The sequence below is a fragment of the Hirundo rustica genome, chromosome 22 (genome assembly GCF_015227805.2).
Source record: "Hirundo rustica isolate bHirRus1 chromosome 22, bHirRus1.pri.v3, whole genome shotgun sequence".
NCBI classification, from domain to species: domain Eukaryota; kingdom Metazoa; phylum Chordata; class Aves; order Passeriformes; family Hirundinidae; genus Hirundo; species Hirundo rustica.
In genome coordinates this window covers 5,553,812-5,576,370 of record NC_053471.1, presented here as the reverse complement: position 1 = coordinate 5,576,370, position 22,559 = coordinate 5,553,812, and the positions used below count along the sequence as shown (strand labels likewise).

The 22,559-nt window shown below is 50.6% G+C and overlaps 1 protein-coding gene across 5 annotated transcripts in view; it reads right to left on the bottom strand.

Annotated features, from left to right (window-relative positions):
- The window catches only part of LOC120762377 (Golgi integral membrane protein 4-like), a 28,433-nt gene extending 11,181 nt beyond the window's left edge, over nt 1-17,252 (bottom strand). For 2 of the 5 annotated variants that reach the window (XM_040084733.2, XM_040084734.2), the window contains exons 1-7: nt 16,603-17,252; nt 12,589-12,663; nt 12,172-12,221; nt 9,991-10,044; nt 4,061-4,211; nt 2,976-3,058; nt 1,736-1,870 (exon numbers count right to left, since the gene is read on the bottom strand). In XM_040084733.2, coding sequence (XP_039940667.1) covers nt 1,736-1,870; nt 2,976-3,058; nt 4,061-4,211; nt 9,991-10,044; nt 12,172-12,221; nt 12,589-12,663; nt 16,603-16,789 — 735 coding nt within the window. In that variant the 5' untranslated portion in view covers nt 16,790-17,252. The remainder of the gene's footprint in view (nt 1-1,735; nt 1,871-2,975; nt 3,059-4,060; nt 4,212-9,990; nt 10,045-12,171; nt 12,222-12,588; nt 12,664-16,602) is intronic. The other 3 variants (XM_040084732.2, XM_040084731.2, XM_040084729.2) reach the window with 2 other exon arrangements.
- Nucleotides 17,253-22,559: the final 5,307 nt, after the last annotated feature.

Below are 22,559 nucleotides of genomic sequence, written 5' to 3'. Positions count from 1 at the left end.
ATTTTATTTATTATTTTATTTCACTTCATTTTATATTATACCATTTTATTTTGTTTTATTGTGTTGCGTTGTATTTTATTGTATTGTATTTTGCTTTATTATATAATGTAATGTTGCATCGTACGTCGCAGTATTGTAATATTATGTTATATAGGTTATTTATATAATTATATTAAAAATTCAGTAGCATTTATATATAATTAGATATAATTAGATATTTTTAAATTTTATATGTCATTTATATAATAATATATTTTATATGTAATGTTTTGTAATTTTATAGTTTTTATATAATTCATTTTATATAAAATATATATTATATAAAATGTATAGACTATAATAACATATAATAGAGATAAAATATATTATAATCATATATATTAGATATAGCTAATATCTATTAGATAAGTGATAGAATATATATTCTCTAATATATATTCTATAATATAGAATATATTATAATATTTGTTAATATATAATATAATAGATGTTAAAAGGCTTTTCTTTTATAAGGTTTTACTAATATAATATAATATAATATAATATAATATAATATAATATAAGTAAAACCTTAGAAAATAAAGCCTTGTAACATCAAGCCTTACTACTTCAGCTAAGCTAACAACTAGCCTAAGAAGTTCCCATTAAAAAAAAAAAAAAATTAAAAGAAAATTATAAAAATGAGAATCAGTTTACAAAATCTGCTCTTGGGAGAAAAAACACTCAGACCTATGAAGAAAAAAAATTCTCCCCATGCGAAACACTCACTTCCCAAGAAACAAAAGATGTAAACTATCTTAAAAAACCCAAGGTTGGATAGACATGTACAGCAACCATTACCAACCAACAAACTAAGCCTCAATAAACCGCTAACCAATTCAACCCAAACACGCTGCCTTCGAACATTCCTATGAATATAAGATATATAAAAAACACTGTGCCTTCGAACATTCCTATAAGATATATAAAAAACACGCTGCCTTCGAATATTCCTATAAATATAAGATATATAAAAAACACGGTGCCTTCGAACATTCCTATAAATATAAGATATATATATAAAAAACACACTGCCTTCGAATATTCCTATAAGATATATAAAAAACACGGTGCCCTCAAATATTCCTATGAATATAAGATATATAAAAAACACGGTGCCCTCGAATATTCCCATAAATATAAGATATATAAAAAACACGGTGCCTTCGAATATTCCTATGAATATAAGATGTACAAAAACACGGTGCCCTCAAATATTCCTATAAATATAAGATATATATATAAAAAACACTCTGCCTTCGAATATTCCTATAAGATATATAAAAAACACGGTGCCCTCGAATATTCCTATAAGATATATAAAAAACACGGTGCCCTCGAATATTCCTATAAGATATATAAAAAACACGGTGCCCTCGAATATTCCTATAAGATATATAAAAAACACGCTGCCTTCGAATATTCCTATAAATATAAGATATATATATATAAAAAACACGCTGCCTTCAAATATTCCTATAAGATATATAAAAACCACGGTGCCCTCGAATATTCCTATAAATATAAGATATATATATAAAAACACAGTGCCCTCGAATATTCCTATAAATATAAGCTATATAAATAAAAATTCAACTATTCCACATTAAAAAAAAAAAACCCCAAAAAATCGTAACCATCTCTGTAACACCGCTTATCCCTGTTTATATTTTTTTTTATCCTGGGAATACCACACCTTCAGCCTCCCCGGCTGCAGCTGGCTGCTGGCTGGCACCAGGGGCTGCGGCCCCCTGGCAGCTCCCGCTGCTCCTCTCAAGCCTGGCATCCTCTGCAGAGCCTCCTTGAGCTGCCTGAACTCTTCCATCTGCGCCTGAGGGGAGCACAAGGACGCTCAGAGACCTCACACGGGGCTCGGGCGTCTCCCTGCTCCGTTTGCCAGAGGTCACTTTTACAGAAATGATGGGTTTTATACAGAGAAATCGGAGAAAATTCCCAACCGTCGATGGCAGCCCCGGATTTCTGTGCCCCCCTCTTAGCCCGGCTCTTATTTTACTGCATTTCTGCCCTGATTCTCTTCCTGGTGCTGCTCAGTGCAGGAGTCACGGATTAACCCCTGCCTTGGCACAGGGATCGGGTCCTGCTCCTGGCGGTGCCTCCCTCTCCTCCTCCAGCTCCAGGTCACCTCATTTCCCCTGGGCCTGCTCATCCCAGCAGGGCTGGCAGGAATTGGCATAATCCCACCTGACAATCCAATTTATTTGGCAAGACAAAGGAAAAAACCGATTCTCCTGCACTGGGTAAGCAAGTGCGAGTCTCCTCTCTCTCCGGCAGATTCTTTGTTTCGTCTCCAACCCTGTGAAGTAGGGCTTGAAAAAGCCACTCAGGAAAAGCTCCTGATTTCCACCCTGGTTATTTATAGGGAATTGAGAGGGGAGACTTTTCCATGTGCTTGCCAGGCGACCTGGAAAAGGACCAAATGAGGGACTGGGCAGAGCGGGAACGCTTCCAAGCAGCAAGCAAAGTTTAGCAGGAAATTAATTCCTGAGCAGGCTCTGTTGATTTCAGCTCTTCCCCCCTGAAATGCGACCTTAAAATTGACATTAAAAACAAAACAAACACCAACAAAACCCCTCAGCAAAGCAAACGTAAAAGGAAGGAGGAAAAGGCGGCCAAGAAGAGTTCCTGGGATGTGAGTTTGTAGGAAGCTTCCAGTCAGGACGAACCAGACGGATGCAAAACTTTCACCCATCAACTCAGCATCGCCTGGAAGCGTTTGGAGCGTGGGGAGACGTTCCAGGGTTGGGAATTCAGGGATTTGTGCTGCAGATCTCCATTGACAGATCCCAGGCTGGAGAATTTTACAGAGTGGATCTGCACTCCCAACGCCTCCCAGCACTGTTTTAGGCACGCTGGAACACAGCTGGTGACGGGGTTTATTATCCAGAGAATACCTGGATGCAGACCCCAGTGGTTACCTGGGCACTGAGGAGCTGGGAGTGAACCTCCTGGTGGGCTTTCCTGAGCAGCTTGCTCTCTTCTCTGAGTTTAAACACCGTGTCTGCAGGAGAAGAAGGAATTTGCTTAAGAGAAATTTAATTTTTTTTTTTATTTTCAAGTGTGGCGTCTCCCTTTCTCATCACTGATTCCTCCTGACCTCACAGATCTCCCCAAGCCCAGGAACTGCTCACCATTCCCCCCAGCACTCCCAGGAATTCCTTCTCTCCAGACTCTTTCCCAACTCCTGCTCCCAGCTCAGGCTCTCCCTGTGTTTGCCACAGGACTCAGACAATTTGCGTTTTTATTTCCCTTCCCCCTTGCAGCTGAGGAGAAGGGGGAGCAGGGAGTCGCTGCCCCTTCCTGGGAGAGCTGGAAGATTGAGGAAGAACCCCAAGAGAGCTCTGCCCGCTCTCCTGAGCCCACAGATTCCCTCCTCCTGCACAGAGGAGCTGCTGCTTGATGGCACAACCCCAAAAAACCCCACAACCCAAAAAACCCCCCACAACCCACTTAGAGAAAACGATTGTGGGACAGCTCTGTGCTCAGGCACATTTATTCCTGAGCTCTTAGGGAAGAGCTGTGCCCTGCAGCCTCCAGGCTGGAGCTTGAAAAAGAGGAAAGGGAAAAGGGAAAGGGGAAAAGGGAAAAGGGAAAAGGGAAAAGGGAAAAGGGAAAAGGGACAAGGGAAATGGGAAAAGGGAAAAGGGAAAAGGGAAAGGGGAAAGGGGAAAGGGGAAAGGGGAAAAGGAAAAGCTGCGTCCCAAAATCCCATCCCGACTTTGGATCCTGGATCTCTCAGAACATCCCCAGAACAGGGGGCACTGGGGTTTCTCTGCACACACAGTTGCAATATGGGCTGGGATGGGAATTCTTCCACGACTGGATGGTCTCTGCAATGGGCTGAACGGCACACAGAGCTCAAAATTACAGATATTTCTGATTAATGAGTTTTTTCTTTACATTCAGCCCTGTGACAACACGTTTTGCCACTGAGGTTGGGTGCTGTGCCCTCTCTCGATCCCAGTCACCCCTCAGGCTGGTGCTGAGTTTTCCTCGGCCTCACCCTGCAGGTTGGACACCTCGCTGTCCCTCTCCTGCTGCAGCTGTGCCAGTTTCTGGCTGTGGGTCTCCAGGCTCTTACGGTGCTCCAGTTTGAGGCCGTTGTGCTGCAGCTGCAGGTCCAGCAGCTGCTTCTTGACATCGTCGTGCTGGTTCTGGGGGAGAAAAGAAGGGTCAGAGCCAGTCCTAGAGGAGGAATTCAGCATTGCCAAGTGCGCCCGTGTCTTGGGTTGCAGGATGGAACCAAAAGTTTGTATTCTATTGCCAGCTGTTAAAACCAGTTGGGGAAGGGTTTTCTTTATCCCTTCCAGGACCTGTCCCTCATAACTCTGGGAATATCTCCTGTTAATCCAGGTGTGCCACTGTTCTTTATCCCTTCCAGGACCAATCCCTCATCATTCCAGGGGGATATCTCCTGTTAATCTAGGTGTGTCACTGTTCTTTATCCCTTCAGGACCTATCCCTCATAACTTTGGGAATATCTCCTGTCACACCAGCTGGGTCACTGCTCTTTATCCCTTCCAGGACCTATCCCTCATCATTCCAGGGGGATATCTCCTGTCACACCAGCTGTGCCACTGTTCTTTATCCCTTCCAGGACCCATCCCTCAGAACTCTGGGTTTATCTCCTGTCACACCAGCTGTGTCACTGTCCTTTATCCCTTCCAGGACCCCTCCTCCCTGCAGGGATCTCTGCTGTTCCTGGCCCATCCAGGCTCACTGCAGGGCTGAGGCAATTCCATCGCCCATCGGGAGATGCTGCACCCAGGGGAGGAGCCCGGCATTCCCGGCTGGATCACACCTGGCACTGGGAGCAGCAGCACGGGCTGTGTGCACGGGATCGCCAGAGAACACCAGACCCATCCCAGCGCCACTGGACCCTCCCACAGGATCATCTCTGCTCCACCAGGACCACACCTGGCACTGCAGGAGGCTGGATCGGGCTGCTCCCAGCACCCTGACCAACACCAACAGCGCGTCAGGCTGTGTTCTGACCCTGGCAGCGGTTTTATTTTGTGTTACTGCATTTTTATTTTCATTTTCCTAGTAAAGGACTGTTATTCCTATTCCCATATCTTTGCCCGAGAGCCCCTTAATTCCACAATTAATATAATTTGGAGGGAGGGGGTTTGCATTTGCCATTTCAAGGGAGGCTCCTGCCCTCCCTAGCAGACTCCTGCCTTTCCAAACCAGGACAGTCTGTGTAACGAGCTGCTTGAGGGGGCAGGAGAAATGTTTGTTCCTCCAGTTCCTCCAGTTCCTCCTGCAGCCAGAAATCCCAGAAATCTGGGCTATACCTGATTTACCTGGTACCATCCCAGCTACCATCAAACATTCCCTGTGCTCAGTGCTGCAGGGGAAGGTGTGAAATGCCAATTAAACTCCACTTTGGGAGGAGGTTTTGGGGATTTTCTTTGGGAGCCATTAAGCTGGAGGCAGAATTGGTGCCAAGTCCCTTTCTGTGGCAGAACCAGGAATCCATCGCAGTGCAGGCCACGAAATTTGCTGGTGTCAAACCGAACACCCGTGGAACACAAATCCAAAGGCCTTCCCAGGACATTCCCTGCTCCTTTCCATGGAGCCCTGCACACTGCAGGGGGGCAATAATCACCTCTGAACAGGGTGAATTATTCCCGTGACCTTCCTCAGGGGTTGGACACACACCTGGACACCCAGGGCTTTTCCCTCTGCTTGGTTTTGCTTCCCAACAGCCTGGAAGTTCTCCCAGCCACGCCTGAGAGCTTGTGCAGGGATCCTGACAGAGCCCAGGGCACCACGGGGCTCAAAGGCATCAAATTCCAGGGTAAGAGACTCTCACAAGAGCACAGAATATTTCAAGCAGGCCAAGAATTCACCAGATAGGAGTGGAAAGTTCCTTTCCTTTCCTCTCCTCTCCTCTCCTCTCCTCTCCTCTCCTCTCCTCTCCTCTCCTCTCCTCTCCTCTCCTCTCCTCTCCTCTCCACATCCTTTTGCTCGGACCCGCTGAACCAGAATTCACCTCCTTTTATTTTCTATTTTGTTGTTGTTCCCATGGTAACCCAGGGAGAGATTCCTTCCACATTCAGTTTGTCAGCACCAATTCTGCACGCAGACTGAGCAGCTCTCAGGTGAACCCTGGCCCTGCCACGCAATCCCTCCTCAGGACCCAGGCAGCCATTTCAGTCAGGCTGCCTGGTGGGCTAAAATTCAATAAAATTTTAAAAAATTCTTATTTTTTTTTAAAAAAAACCTCTAAATGCTATCGATGCTTGCATTTATCTCCAGGAAAACAAAGTGTGGGCCAGGCATTCTCCTTGAAGCAATTATCCTCCACTAAAAGAGTTTTAGCTGTGCTCCAAAAACACAATGCAGAGGAAAAGGTGAAGAGGTCCCAGAGACAGAGCAAAGAGAGACAAGGATGTCAGGGTGAGCAGGTCACAGCATCTGGAGGGAAAATAAAAACAACTGAAGATTCCTGCTCTGGCTCTGAGCTCTCATCAGAGCCCTGGCAGAAAGCGCTGCAGAGGAACCACTTCCCTAAAATCACTTTGATACCAAACACCTCAGAAACCACGAGATCAGCTGGCGGGGTTTGATTTAAACAAGAAACTCTTGGGAAATCCAAGGAATTTTAAGCCCTCATCAGCTTGGGCCAATTCATTTCTCAGCCACATTCTGCCTGCGAGGTGACGTGAGTGATTTGTGTCCCCAGACCGCTCCCAGGCACAAAGAAAGGAGGAAATTTTCATCCTCAGACAGCAGCAGGAGCTGGGGAGGGAGAGAAGTGCCCGGCCCAAGGTCACACGGAGCACCCAGAGGTGCTGCCCACCCAGCCCAGGGAGCACCCCCACTCCCAGCTGCCCCCTGAGCCTGGCTGGGAGCAGGGCGGGCAAACTCCAGCAGGACCCCAGCGATGCTGCTGGAGGAGCTGGAGGTCTGCAAGAACCCCCAGGGGATTATCAGTGAGAGAGCTGAAGGATCTGCGAGCAGAAGGCTCCCGAGGCAGGCGGCTCCACCACGGCCAGGCTGTCCTGAGGAGCCCAGGAAGCTCCCACGTCCATCTGGGTGAGAACATTCCCTCCTCCACCTCCCAGCCCTGCTTTTCTCTGCGGGACACAGCACGTGGATGTCGCCCAAATGACGCTGGGTGCGGCTGGGCTGGGGGCTGAGACACCGTGTCCTGGCACTTCTGGGTCCCTCACGCTGCAGTCTGTGGATCATGTCACTCCCGAGTCAGCTCATCTCCCAAAAATCAGGAGTTCCTCCGCTCAGAGCAGCAAGTTCTCCCACCCCACTTCCTTCCAACACCAGGGAGTGCCCAAGGTGTTTCAGACCCCTCTGCCCGAGGCAGGAATGATCAGCTGAAGGTGAAGAGGGCAATAACAGCACCTCAGACCCAGCTGATTCTGACTGAAGAGCAGAGCTGTGGAATCAACAGCCTGCATGTTTATTCCACAAGCAGAGGACGGCCACATCCCATTTTTCATGTTCCAGCAGGCTCAGGGAGCCCATGGCAGAATTCCTTGGCCTGCTGCAGGGAATGCCAGGCGGCCAAACATCTTCATCTCCACTCAGGAGCAGGAAAGGGCTTTGTGAGACGAAGCCTGGCCGCAGCAGGAGCCCGGACGCAGGCAGCGACTCCAGCTGCAGGCTTGGGGTAAAGTCAAGCCCCTGGCCCCTCGCAGGGCTGGGCCAGCCCCAGGTGTGAGCCGGCCACCGAGGGGGGAGCACAGAGCAGGGTGACCCCCAAGCCAGACGTGCTGCTGTGGCTCCACGGAGCCCTTTGGTGACATTTGGGACCTCCGGCTCAGCTGCTCCTGTTCAGCCTGGCACGTCCCATGGCCCTGGTGATGACAATCCCGGCAGCAATCCTCCTCCTGGGAAACATTTCTGCCTGGTCTCCAGTGACAGAAGTGTTACCCACAGCCTCATAACGGGCTAAAAACTGCTTTTTCAGGCTGGGAGAGGTTTGAAATCTCCCACAGTCCCAAGGGTTGGTTTTGTCCTTCAGCAGCCGTAAATGTGGTTAAAAAAAAAAAAATAGATGGTTGTGGGTGGGGTTTTTTTTGTTTTGTTTTGTTTTGTTTTGTTTTTTTCCCACCCCTCCAATAAAAGGAAGCAAGAGAAAAGGAGGGAAAAAAAAAGAAAAATCTCAGAGTGTCCCCTCGAGAGAAGCAAAGCCGAGCTTTCTGCTCAGCCTGCAGTTGCTATGAGGAGGAATGCTGCTGCTGCAGAGCGTTCCCAGAACCCACGGTGCTGGAGAATGCCCAAGAGGCAGAAGTGTATTTCCCTTTTCCCCAGGCTGGAATCCAAGAGCCGGGCAGCTGGAGGTGCAGCTCAGCTCAGGAAATCCAGCCCAGCCGTGCTAAGGGCTGCTGGAGCCCGGCCCTCTTGCTCCATCCCACAGTTAAATTAGCATTTTACTCCCGAGGTTTAGACTAAAAACGGTTTTTAAAAGCCCAACCCAGCCCAGCAGCCCCCAGCTGCACTGCTCCAGCAAAAGCAAAATGGAACGGCAAGATATGCTTCAGGCAGGGCAGGTGATAGGCTATAAAATGGTATAAAATGGTATAAAATATGATAAAATGGTATAAAATTCTATAAAACTCTATAAAATGCTATAAGCTGCCCTGCACTGAGCCTCTTCCACGGGCTGGAATATTTTGTAGGAGCCCAGAAGGCGAGCTCCAATGAATAAATCCATTTTCACACCGAGAGAGGCAGAAAGAGCGGCCAAAGCCCGCATGGTAAAAACGCACAAAGGCTGCGACTGAAACGAGGGGTGGGTGAGAGGTGAGACCTGACAGAAAACAAACTGGGAACTGCCCTGGTCCTGGGCAGCCAGGGAGGAGCACGGAGCGGCACGGAGCGGCACGGATTGGCACGGATTGGCATGGATTGGCATGGATTGGCACGGATTGGCACGGATTGGCACGGATTGGCATGGATTGGCACGGATTGGCACGGATTGGCATGGATTGGCACGGATTGGCATGGATTGGCATGGATCTCAGCATGGAGCAGCACGGATCAGCACAGATCTCAGCCTGGATCTCAGCCTGGATCTCAGCACGGATCTCAGCACAGATCTCAGCCTGGATCTCAGCACAGATCTCAGCACAGATCTCAGCCTGGATCTCAGCCTGGATCTCAGCACAGATCTCAGCCTGGATCTCAGCACAGATCTCAGCACAGATCTCAGCCTGGATCTCAGCCTGGATCTCAGCACAGATCTCAGCCTGGATCTCAGCACAGATCTCAGCCTGGATCTCAGCCTGGATCTCAGCACAGATCTCAGCCTGGATCTCAGCCTGGATCTCAGCACAGATCTCAGCCTGGATCTCAGCACAGATCTCAGCCTGGATCTCAGCCTGGATCTCAGCACAGATCTCAGCCTGGATCTCAGCACAGATCTCAGCACAGATCTCAGCACAGATCTCAGCCTGGATCTCAGCACAGATCTCAGCACAGATCTCAGCACAGATCTCAGCCTGGATCTCAGCCTGGATCTCAGCACAGATCTCAGCCTGGATCTCAGCCTGGATCTCAGCCTGGATCTCAGCACAGATCTCAGCCTGGATCTCAGCCTGGATCTCAGCACAGATCTCAGCCTGGATCTCAGCACAGATCTCAGCCTGGATCTCAGCCTGGATCTCAGCACAGATCTCAGCCTGGATCTCAGCACAGATCTCAGCACAGATCTCAGCACAGATCTCAGCCTGGATCTCAGCCTGGATCTCAGCCTGGATCTCAGCACAGATCTCAGCCTGGATCTCAGCACAGATCTCAGCCTGGATCTCAGCCTGGATCTCAGCACAGATCTCAGCACAGATCTCAGCACAGATCTCAGCACAGATCTCAGCCTGGATCTCAGCACAGATCTCAGCCTGGATCTCCTCCCCTGCTGCAGGAGCCCTGGCTTTCTCCATCCCTTAAAAGCCAAACCTCCGTTACCTTCAGGATCTTGTGCTGGGAACTGAGCGCTCCGTATCTGTTCATGGAGTCTTGCTGGGGAGGGAAAAATAAAAGATCCAAGAGTGTCATAAACATCGGGGAAAATCCCAGGGAGGGAGAGAAAACAATCAAAACCCCTGCCCAAATTCCCAGCCACAGGGAGGGACGGGGAGCAGCCCAACGTGCAAGGCAGGGAACGAACTTTTTCAAAGAGCTTTTCCCAAGCATCTTATTAATTGCATTTATTTATTTATAAGAAATAAATGATATGTATATGTTATCAATAAATAGTTATTATAAAGAAATGAATTTTATCTATTTTATGTATGTTATATAAAATAATATATTGAGTATATTTATTATATAATTATATTAAAATAATATATTAATATAAAATGGAATAAACAATAATATATAAATGTATAGAAATATTTTATATTATATTTTTATATAAAACATGTTGATTGTATTTATTCTAAGTAAAAATATTAAAATATTTTATCTATTACTTTATTCTTCTGATTAGCAATGATAAATAAATGATATATATATATTTATGTCTATAAATGATAAACTAATCGAATTCACTGTAGATCATGCGCAGAAACAATGTCTTGCTTCTTATAAATTATAAATAAATAGATAAATAGATAAATAAAAGATAAATTAAAAATTATTATCTTTATATATGTATATATGTGTATATGTATATACGTATATATGTATATATGTGGATATGTGTTATGTGTGTGCATATATTTATGTTTATATACATATTTATATAGAAATATATGTATGTGTATATTTTTATTTATAGATTTGTATATTTACAGAAACCATATTTTTATGGTTTATAGATTATTTATTTATTTATTTATTTACTTGTGATTTGTGCTTCGTGCACATTTCAAGTGGTTCTCCCCAGTTTTTAGCCCTTTATCCGGGCCAGGCCTCGCCAGGGGTCCCCTCCCTCCTCGGTGTCCCCAAGGTGCCACTGGTGCCACCCCCACGCCCTGTGCCCAAGGGCTCTGCTGTCCCCAGGGCAGCGCTGGCACCGAGAGGGGACGGTGCCAGCACGGGCAGATCCACAGAACTCCTGCCAGGCTCTGGGTTTGGGTGCAAAGGGAGCAGGGACTGCCACCACAACCCCAATCCCACAGGATAAACACCCCACAAATCCTGCAATATCCCCAGCAGAGGAGCCCGAACCGCAGGGGAGCTGCAGTGGCGATAAATCAGATATTTCTCTGTCACAGCTGAGATTCGCCCGGGAGCGATTCCCCTTCCCCAGCATCTCGTGCACAGACGCCGTGGGACAGGAATGAAGGCTGGTAACTGGAGTGAATGTGACAGTCTGTAGCCCAGGGATGCATTTCTTCCCAGCCTCACTGAAAACTCCTTTTCCCCGCCAGCTGGGGAGTCCAGAGGCTGGTGAAAATCATCTGCCAATCCCTGGAGACGGAAAAGAGCGGATGCGCTCTGCCCGCCACCACCACGGCCTCTCCTCCCCGTGGGGAGCCTTGCATTGGGACTCTTCTGTCCCACGGAATTCACTGGGAATTCACGTGGAATTCACACGGAATTCATATGGAATTCATATGGAATTCACACAGAATCCACACGGAATTCACACAGAATTCATATGGAATTCACACAGAATTCACAGGGAATTCACAGGGAATTCACACAGAATTCATATGGAATTCACACAGAATTCATGTGGAATTCATATGGAATTCATGTGGAATTCACACAGAATTCACACAGAATTCAAATAGAATTCACAGGGAATTCACACAGAATTCACACAGAATTCAAATAGAATTCACAGGGAATTCACATGGAATTCACAGGAAACTCACACAGAATTCACGTGGAATTCACACAGAATTCACGTGGAATTCACACAGAGTTAATTCACACGGAATTCACCCTTCCCCTGCCACGCCAGGAGCTGGGAATCCTCCCCTGGGCAGAAGAGCTCCCGCCCTTTCCCTGAGAAGGAGCAAATCCTGGCACAGCCCTTGGGCAGAGGAATCAGCCAAGGTTCCGCCTGCTCCAGGAACACACAGAGCCTTCCCTGCTCTCCCGTGGCCTCACGGCCCCGGTGGCACCAGGAAAAAAAAAAAATTAAATATTTCCCATTGTTGCAGAGAGACCCTGGGACAAAACCACACCTACCTTCTCCTTGTTGAGAGCTTCCTGAGCTTCTAACTTGTACACTAAAAAATCTAGAAGCGGGAGAGAAGGAGGCAGTTTAATGAGCTGGAATTTCACCAGGATCTGGTTTGGATTTGGGAGGGGAGGGAAGAAGGAGCTGAGCCCCTTGCTGAGCAAAAGGCTGCACGTCAAGAAGCTGGCATGCAGATGCTGCGGGGAGACCGTGCCATGCCCTCGGGAAGGTGGGAGCATTTTCCATTTCCATTCCCAAAAAACGCCCCTCCTTTCCCACTCCACTGGCAAGTGCATTGGTGATCTCCTGCTCCACAAGCAAAAAAACCGCAGTTGATGTCGGGATGTTCCCAAATTCCACCCAGGGACAGCCACGCTGAGGCAGGAGAGGCTCTGGGGGCAGCTGGGGCTTTCCCTGGGACTCACCTTCCTTCGTCTTCTTGTGCTCCCCTCTCTCCTTCTGCAGGGATCGCTCCAGCCGGGACCGGTGCTCGTACACCACTGCGGGAGCAGAGCGAGGCACAGCTTGACACAAACCTCCGTTTATCCGCACCCAGCTTTTCCCAGATGTTTATTCTCCTGCCTGGAGCAGGGAGGGGGCATCTGGGCTGCAGCCCGTGGGTGTTCCTGACAAAACACACCAGTCTCACCCACAAATTGGGAATATTTGCACTCAGGCTTTGCTTCGGAGCCCAAGCTGTGATGCCCAGGAGCTGCTTTAGTGGTCAGTGGCTAAATCGAGGTTTTGTGGGCCAAGAGCCCGCCAGGCTCCAGCAGCCAGAGCTGGAAAGGCATCAGCACCATGCAGGAGAGATTTTCTTCTCCTTCCACCACCCGGACACTGACTGGCCCTCAGGGCAGGAGAGGTTTTCTTCTCCTTCCACCACCCGGACACTGACTGGCCCTCAGTGCAGGAGAGAGATTTTTTTCTCCTTCCACCACCCAGCCACTGAGCAAAACGGAACCAAGCAGCTCATTGCACACAAATCTGAGAGCGGAGAGGGCTGAGCAGCCACATGACAAATGCAGGTGCCACAGAAGCCTCCTGAGGGGTGGTGAGAGCCCACCCTGGTGTGTGAGTGCCCCACGCTCAGCTCCAACAGGCTCCTCCTGCCCTTGGGGGGCTGGGATGGCACCGGGCAGCACCCGGAGGGAGAGGTGAGGAAAGAAACCTCCCAGAGCCAAAATCCCTGTGCAGCCAAGACTCTGGGAGCCACTCGTGCCATGACTCCCGGTCTCCAGGAAAACCGAGTGCATGAAACCAGTGTTAATCCATTCTCTGTGGAAATCCGGCCCCAGGTGAGCCCTGCTCGACTCCAGGTGGATTTGTGGAGCAGGAGCAGCAAATTCCTCTGCCCCTCCTGGCCTCCCTCGGGGCAGTGCCAGAGGTGAGGCAGGCTGGCTCCCTCCTCATCTTCACCAACACACAGACACCCCAGGGATGAAGATGTTTCCCCTGCACTGGGCCGCTCCACTCAGACCTTCCTCTGACCCACGTTGTTCCGAACCCTTCCAGCAGTGGTTCCAGCCTGGAAGGATGCTTCCTTCCCCCTGCTGAGCAGCAAACCCGTCTCTGCAGCTGTCCAAGCGTCTCCTGGGTGACAGCTTTATTTTTAGGAACGCTTTTCCCAGCAGGCTGCTCCGATGTCACCCCGAGGGCTTCCCCAGCTCACAAAGGGCCCTGGGTGCTTCTTCACTCCACGCTAGAGAGCCTTGTCCAAGGGATTTGTCAGCCTGGGAACATCAGCCACTCCCCAGGGGATCTGGGAGCCCTGGGCACTCACTTTCTGCCTCTTCACATCTGACTCGGCTGCAGTCCGATCAAGCAGAGCTCCTGAGGGCAGGGCTTTGATGTGATGGGAGCTTCCCACCAGGATGGGCTGCGTTAACACCCACAGCCACAGATCCTAGCGAGGAGCAGGGGAGGCTGCAGGGACAGCTCCGGATCACAGGCCGTTCATTCAGAATTTCACAGCACGAAATCTGGCTCTCCCCAACCCTGTTTTTGTGAGTCACGTGAACTGAAGCAACCTCCAGCGGCTAGAAAAGAAAGTTTTCGTCTCTCCTGCCTTTCCTACAGAAAGGAAGAGCAAATGGGTTTCGCTTCAGCGCTGCACACAGCAGTGTCTCAGCTCCTGGGGGTGTTCAGGGCCAGGAGCTGGACTCTGATGATCCCAGCGGGTCCCTTCCAGCTCAGGACAACCCCAAATTCGACGATTCCTTACTCGTCTTTGTGGTGAGACACAGCAACAACTCATCTGGCCGAGCTGGCATCGCACAGCTCGGGCAGCCAGGAAGTCTCGAACAATTTGCTTTTACAGGAGAGAATGGAGGGTGGTGGGTGTGCAAATCCAGCTGGAATCCAGCCAGGGCTCAGCTCCGAGGCGCCGTCACCTGCTGCCAAAGGAGCTGCTGAAACAATGAAAGCCCTGCTGAAAAGGCAGGGCCAGGTGCAGGAGAGGACACGGGAATTAAAGTCAGGCAACAAGTGCAGGGCCAGAGCCCAGAGCCCCAGGTTTGTCCCCAGAGCGCTGCAGGGAGCAGCCACAGCAGCAGAGCCACGGGCAGATGTGCCAGGCACGGCTGCACTGCCAGGCTCCCACCGCTCCCCTCTGCCCCGGGCCAGGCTTCTCCCGGCAGCCAGACCCAAAAAGAAGCTTTGCCTTTGTTCAAAATGTGGGACAAGCGAGTGTCTTCTCCAAATAAAAAAAGGGTAGCCATGGCAACAACTGTATTTGGGAACGGGAGGACTGACAGGGGGTGAGGAATCCCAGCAGCAGGCTGCAGCTCTGCCATTCACACATATTTGGGTGGGAAAAAACCACATGAGCCTGGCTGAGTTGTTGGCCTGTTGTTCCCAAGACTGGGGCTCCCTGAGGCTGCCACTGTCAGCTCTGGAGAAGCAACAAGAGATGCTCCAGACACACCAGGAAGGAATGTGGGGTAACTTCTGCCCTGCTGATCTCTGAGCGTCCCAGACTCGGGAGGCGGGTGGGAATCGTGGCTGGGACGGAGCTGGAGGAGTTTAATTGCCTCATGGAGGGAGGAAAAATGGAACCAAGCCGTGAGATAACAGCACTGAACCTGAACACACACCAGATCCATTCCCGAGGCTGCCTGGGGTTTGTTTCCCGGAGAGGAACGCTCACACCCCTCCCACAATCCCTGCAAACACAACACACGGCCCTGGGCAGCAGCAGCCCTGCGGGGACGCTCCACTCCCACCACTGAACCACCGGGAGAAGAGATTTGACCCCAAAAGATGTAAATGTTGAGTCACAGATCTGCAGAATGCCCCAGCAATCCAGGCTGGAGGAAGAATATCCCTGGATGCGTCCACAAAGGTCTTGACAAGACACCTTATATTTGATTTTAGCTGGGGAAGGACTTCCGTATAAATCTAAACTGACTTTTTAGGGGGAGGGAAAAAAGGGGTTAAAGGATTCCTTGACCTCGTGCAGAACAATTTTTGGCCACATCGATCCATTCTGTGGCCACTCCCGAGGCAGCCCCGTCCTCCAGCATTACCCCGAGGGAATTCCCACCAAAGCTCTCCACGGGGAGCTCAGCAAATCCCTCCGGACGCTCCAAACCCTGTGACAGCCGGGAACGTCGCCCTGGCACACGGCAAGGCTGGAAGGATCGGCTGGACAAAGGAGATGAGAGTTCAGCGGTGGAGTAACCGCGCGTCCGTGGGCTAAAATCCCATTTTCCCACAGCGAGGCATTTATGTAAGGACGAACGAGGGGAGAGAGGGGGAGGAGGAATTCACACGCTGTGTTTGCCTTCCGGTCTCCGGCAGCTCTTGCCCGAGGAGCCGAGTGCTGGTCAGAGGGATCAGAAAAGCCAATTCCTCCTCTTCCTCCTCCTCCTCCTCTCTTTTTAGGGAGCTAAAAATCTGCAGCATCCATCAGCCCCAAAATGCTGGCACGACTTTTTTTTTTTTTTTTAAATCCCGGATCGAGCTCTGGAGGACGAGGTGGGTTGATCGCCTCGCCAAGGCAGTGGGCAGCAGCCTGCTGCCACAAGAAACTTTAGAGGAAGATGCCGTCCCTCCCTGCTCACTTCCACACGGGGCACAGGGAGCGGAGCCGCATCCCAGAGCCTGCCCGAGCCGCCCCTGCGCTTTGCATTTAGCCTGACAGGGCTTTGGATTTGCGGCCAAAACGAGAAGAAACGGAGCAGACGTGACGCAGCTGAGCTCGCCGATCCGACACGCTGCGATCCCCCTTTCTTGCCGCGAGCAGCGAATTCCGCCTCGGGGCTGCTCTGATTCCTGACATCCAGCCGAGGAGGGGGAAAGGAAACGGGAGCAGCATCCCAAAGCCAAGAGCTGAACGCCCCCGGGGCACCGCGCTTGTGTCAGGGAGGGAGAGAACTTGGGGCAGCGTGTGCACACACACTCGCACCCACTCACACACGGCGCGGTCACACACTCACCTTGCAGCTGGGCTGAGAGCGCTTCCTGCTGCTGTTTGTATTTCTGCGCCAGCCCTTCGGCGGCGCTCACCTTGCGCTGCAGGTGGCTGTAGAGCAGCACCCCCGAGGCCAGGCAGGCGGCGGTGAGCAGGCAGAAAACGCTCTGCACCAGCCCCTTCTGCCTCCTGGAGCACATCCCGGTGCCCATGGCCCGGCCGGAGCGCGGCCGTGCGGCGCCGCTAAAGCATCCGATGCTCGTGTGCCGACGGCTCCTTCCCAGCGCGGAGCGGAGGATCCCTGCGGGAGATGCGGGCTGGCCCTCGCTGCCTGCCGGCCCTGGAGAGGCTCCTGCCGGCCTCTATTCCAGCGGGACATGGGTGTCCCAGCGGAGCCGCCGCATCCTCGGCCGGCCCGGGGGGCTGCGGGGCGAGGGCGGGCGGCGGAGGGCACCGAGCGGGAGCGGCAGGACGAGGAGGAGGAAAACTTTGGCTTCCCATGTGCTGCGGCGGAGAGGAGGAGGGGGGCGGCAAGGGGGGTACCGCCGCCTTTTGGCTCTTCCCACCTCCCCCGCTGGAGCGAGCACCGGAAAAAATAACCCGGCGAGAGGAGGAGAAGCCCTCGGGCCCCCTCCCCGGCAGCTCCCGGAGGAAGCGGCGGCAGCGGGGCCGGGAGATCGGCCAGGAACGCGGCGGCATCCGGGCTGCGGCGGCCCAGAGTCCGCCCTCGGCGGCGGGAGGGGCTGCGGGGACAGAGGGGACGGGGGGGACCGGGGACAAGCGGGGACACGGCAGAGCCCCGAGCCCTGCAGCCAAGCCCCCCGCCCCCGGGGCGCCCGGACCCCGCCCGCCTCCCTCCGGGACCCGGCGCATTCCCAAACCCGCATCCCTGGAGGTCCGTGCGGGTATTTTTAGGAAGAGGCAGCGGAGGAGAGACCCCGGAGCTGGACACGCTCGTCCGGGTGGTTCCCTGCTCCGAACGAGCTGCCGGCAGCTGACGGGAGGTGGATGAGGGACACGGGCGTGGATTAACCGGGAGAGCATCTTTAAAACCTGCTAAAAGCTGTGGTTTCTCCTCGGGGGAAATGGGAGCTGATAAGAGGCAGGAGGAGAAAGCCGGGAGTTTGGCTTTTTGCGAATGGTTTGCGTTGGAAGGGATCTTAAAGCTCATCCTGCCATGGGCAGGGACACCTTCCACTGTCCCAGGTTGCTCCAAGCCCTGTCCATCCCGGCCTTGGACACTTCCAGGGATTCTGAGGTGTTCTGGACATGCCCTCCACGTGGGCTCTTCTGGCAGAGCCCAGCTGGTTTTATCCGGGTGTGTGATGCATCTTTAAAGGTCCCTTCCAACCCAAAATTCCATGATCTGTGCCTCAAAGGTCCCTTCCAACCCAAAATTCCATGATCTGTGCCTCAAAGGTCCCTTCCAACCCAAAATTCCATGATCTGTGCCTCAAAGGTCCCTTCCAACACAAAATTCCTTGATTTTACCCCTCAAAGGTCCCTTCCAACCCAAAATTCCATGATTTTGTCCCTCATGGGACAGACGAAGCTCAGTTCTGAACTCAGCTCTAAGACCCCCCCAGGTTTGTAATGAATCCTAATTTGGCTCATCTTTTACCTGAGCTCTCAAGGATATTCCTTCTGGAATTCTGCCAGGCTCCCTCTTTCAGGCACCTCGGGAATAAGCAACAATCACAACAGTTCTCGGGCAGCAGCTCCCCTCCAAGGATCGTGCGTGCTGGTTTCATAAATGTTAATCAAACCTACAGCACTGCTGGGAATTAGTTGAGAGGCGCTGCTGGCACCCTCATTTGTCGTCGGGGAAACTGAGGCACGGCGTTCCTGTGAGGTTATGATTTATCCAAAGCAACGTTTTTATGGGAGGATTTTTTTCCTCCCCCTCCAGGCATTTTAAGTGGATTTGTTCTGCCAGACCTTGGGTGAGACTCAGGCTGCTGGAAATGGGGTGATTTGGCTGACGCTCCTGGCTCTGGGTCCAGCTTCCACTAAACTTTATAGGCTTTCCTTAATGAATTCACTGATTATTGCAGCTCTTTCTGAAAACTGGAGGAGCGCTGATGGGATGTTTCACGGCAGCATTTGTCTGCCATGGATTCTGTGTGTGTAGGACCGGGGATGACCTCGTTCCTGATTCCCAGATACTCACTTCAGGACGCTCCCCTGTGCCAGTCAGATTTACTGTGCAACCGTGTCTTTACACAAATGCCCAGCCCTGGGGGTTGCTGAATGCTCCAGCAGCTCTTCAGGCTGTTTGTCAGGAGCTGGAATGTCTTCTGTCTGCATCCTGAGGACTGAGCAGGCAGCCTGTGGGATGAGGGGTTTCGGTCTCAATTTTGCCTCTATTCAGCACATTCTTCTATTTTTTTTTTTTTTTAATTTATTTTTTTTCCCCTCCTGCACTCATTAATTACTTCCTCATGTGCTGATTCCTGCCTGAGAAACGCTGGGAGTTTTCCGAGTTTTTTGACAGAGAGGAGTCTGGAAAAGGTTAAAATCTGGATTTGGGAATGTTTATCTGAGACAGATTTGATTGACAGGATTTGTGTGAGCAGGCACTTTACTTCTGTAATAAATAACTTGACTCCTGCAATAAACTCAGGTTTGGATTTCACTCCATATTTCTGCACCAAAGGCTTCGCTTCATGCCTGTGCTTTGCCAATATTTATGTGATTCAGAGCATTCTTCCTCGTGCAAATTCCCACAGCACCCCACACCTCCAAAGGTCTGCACGAGTATTTTTAGGAAGAGACAGAGGAGGAGAGACCCCCGAGCTAAACAAATTGACCATGGGGTGACAGCTCCCTTCAAACCCAACTCAAAATGCTCTGTGCCTCAGGGATTATCTGATCATCTCCTTTTGCTCCCTCCAATCCAGTGGGTGATCACGTCTGATGGCAGCTTTGAAATAATAATCTGAACAAAGCAAGCAGTTCCCATGGGAAAGCTCGGGGTGCATGCACTTGTAAAGAAAACGCCACTTTCTCCCCTGCAGAACAAACTGTGAGTATTAACCATCTGTGCAAGGAGTGCTGGAAAGCTCCAGCCTTTTTAATCAGAGCTTTGGATTCCAGAGCAGGCATTTAATGGGCCGTGGGAGTGTTTTCAGCCAGGTTATGTAAATGCTGTCAAGAAACCAAGAGGCTGAAAAAGATGGATGGAAGGAATGTGCTGGGAGGAGGCAGAGAGGAGGCTGGAGGGTTTAAGGTTTTAAATTATACACCTACAGATAAACAGGCAACATCCACAGCCTTTTCACACTGGACACTCACCCTGACGGCTTTATGGGGTTTGGATCTGCCTTCTGGGGAAACCCACCCAGTGCACAAATGTGGGAGGGGTCCAGAGGATGAGAAATGAGGGGCACAAATGTTTGAAAGTGTTCTCAAGCAGGCACCTCGATGGGGATGGATTTAGAGCATGAGAGAAACCAGCACTCCTGGAGCTGCCTGCCCTTCCCCACACAGAAATTCCCAATTAATTTGCTCCAGGAGCAAACATGCCCCCAAATTTAACCGTTCCTGGGGACAGATCTCATCTCGCTGTGTCTGAGGTTAAGGGTTGGGAGAGCTGGAGCATTCCTGTCTTCCCTTAACAAGAAGTGACAGCTCCTAATTAGAATTCATTAGAGGCAGCCTCGGGGAACTGATGGGACCATTTTCCAGGATGCGTTGTTGAAATTATTTTTCATCTCACAATGACACGTTGGCTCAGTGCTCTGAGTTCTCTTCCCCAAGCCTACAGATGTCCTTTGAGTCATCTGTGCTGTGCCTGAAACTGAGGCTGTGAGATCCCAGAACCCTCAGCTAACTCTGGGCACGGCCATGATACAGGAGAAGGGGAATGGGGGAGCAAAGTGAGGCACAAACATTGGGGTGTTTGAGTTACGAGGTAAAACTCATTGTCTAGACGAGCGTTCCATAGAAACCGGAGCAGATGGAGATCCACAATTACTGAATGTCTGGATATTTTGGCAGTCATTTGGTATTTACCTTAAAATATCAGCTCTCAGAGTCAAAGTATTTTGAGAGAGACTCTTTATTCTTTCAAAAAAAAATAATCTTTACTCCGAGAATTTACAGCAGAAAGAACTTCCACCATGTGAACTATTCCATCGGAGATCCTCTGGTAAAAAAAAAAAACAAACAAACCCATCTTTGCCTTTTAGTTCCACCTCATCTTCTCCAGTTTGGACTGGGAATCTTCCTTGCTTTGAGTCCTGGACCGGTGTGTGATTTGGGTTAGTTTTGAATCAAAAAGCAATAAAAATTGGTTTCAGAGGGATGAAACTAAACAAGAAGGAGCAATGAGCATATTCTGCTTGGAAAAGGCATCACAGTACACTCAGAGCCTGTGACTCCATTGCCTGTTTGCTTTTTCTGCCCTTCCAAGGTTCAGACATTTCTGTTAGAGCCAAGGAACATTCCAGCTTCCAAAGGTAATAGAAATGCAGTGTGCCTGGAAACAACAGCAAACAATAGCAAAGGCATTTGGGGTTTGTTGAGGTGCTGCTGAATTTGCTGGTTCTGCCTCTCCCTGGTTCCAGCACCACCCCCTTATAGGCCAGGCACCTCGTATTCCCTAATTCCTCCATGCCCATGGGGCTCTGAGGGGCTTAATTAATCTTTAATTAAGGATTGTGAGCCTCTGCTCACAAACTGAAGGACCTGGGGGTTGCAGCTCTCTGCTCTGCTCAGCCCTGAAGCATCAGGCAGCCAAATCTGTGGTGAGCTCCTCTTCTTCCTCTGCATCCTTCAGCCTGGGTGTGAGGGTAAAAGCAGAGATGCCAGGAGGAGGCTTTGCACTTGGATAAAGCCTCACCTGCCCATTCCAAAGAAAAACGAGTGGAAAAAGATGGTTGAACTCCTGCCCAGGGGAGAAAAGCTTGGCAGGACTGATCACAGCCATGGATATGAGCTTGCCTCACCGTGAGGGTGAAGGAATTTGTCTCCAGCATTTCACACGGGCTCTGTTCTGGCTGGAGAGAAACTGTGCCACAGAAAGACAGAGAGCACTGGCACCAGCACAAAAATTTTTCTCCCTACACGACCAGCGAGCTTTATGGAGCCCAGTAACCCAGCAAGGCGTATTCTGCAGAGCGCAGGACATTGCTCCCTGGGGTCATCTTGCAAGAGTGCATTTCAGGAGGTCTGCCTCAGCCCCACCACCCTGGGTCATCCAGGAGGTCCTCACAGCATCCCCAGGCAGGTTCTGGAGGTGCAGGCGTTTCCCCTGCTGTGGGTGAAGTGCTGTTTGTCACTGTGGTGGTGGTGGTGTTGTTTTGGGGGGAATTTCTGGGGAAAAAAAAAGAACTTTTAAAATTGTTGTTAATCGGGCTGGAGCCTGGGCAGGCAGTGCAGGTGATGGTGGGAGGAGAAGGCAGCAGCAGCAGCGTGGAGCTGACACAGAACACTCGGCTGTTGGTTTGGGTTTTTTTTCCATAATTCCAGCCCTCAGCAGCAGATCTGTTCTGGTCCCTCCTCCAGGATGTTCTGCTGCACCCTGTGGCACCTCGGGGTGACAGAGAGATGAGAATTCCTCGTGATCTCACTCCAGTGTTTTTCCAGGGGAAGCTTCATGCCTGCACAAGCATTCTGTGGGATCAGCCAGCCTCATCACTGGGACACGGGGCTGCTTTGTCTGACTTCATGCTCTGCAGATATCCATGACACATCGAGCTGGAAAGATCATTTATGAGCAACTCGAGCTGGCATTTCTACACATGAGGTGTCAGCCAGGGAGATCTCGGTCTGGTTTTTAATACCCCCATAAGCCAAGAGCTTAAGTCATCTCTGCTTTGTCACTGTGTGTTAACTGTAGCCACCGACAGATTTAGGGTGAGATTTTAGACACTGCTTCATCACTGTTGGTTTTAAATGGAACAGACTTTCCTGAACCACGCATTTGGGTTCTGAAAATCCCATTCAGCATTTTTCCCGCACACGGATAATGGGAACACG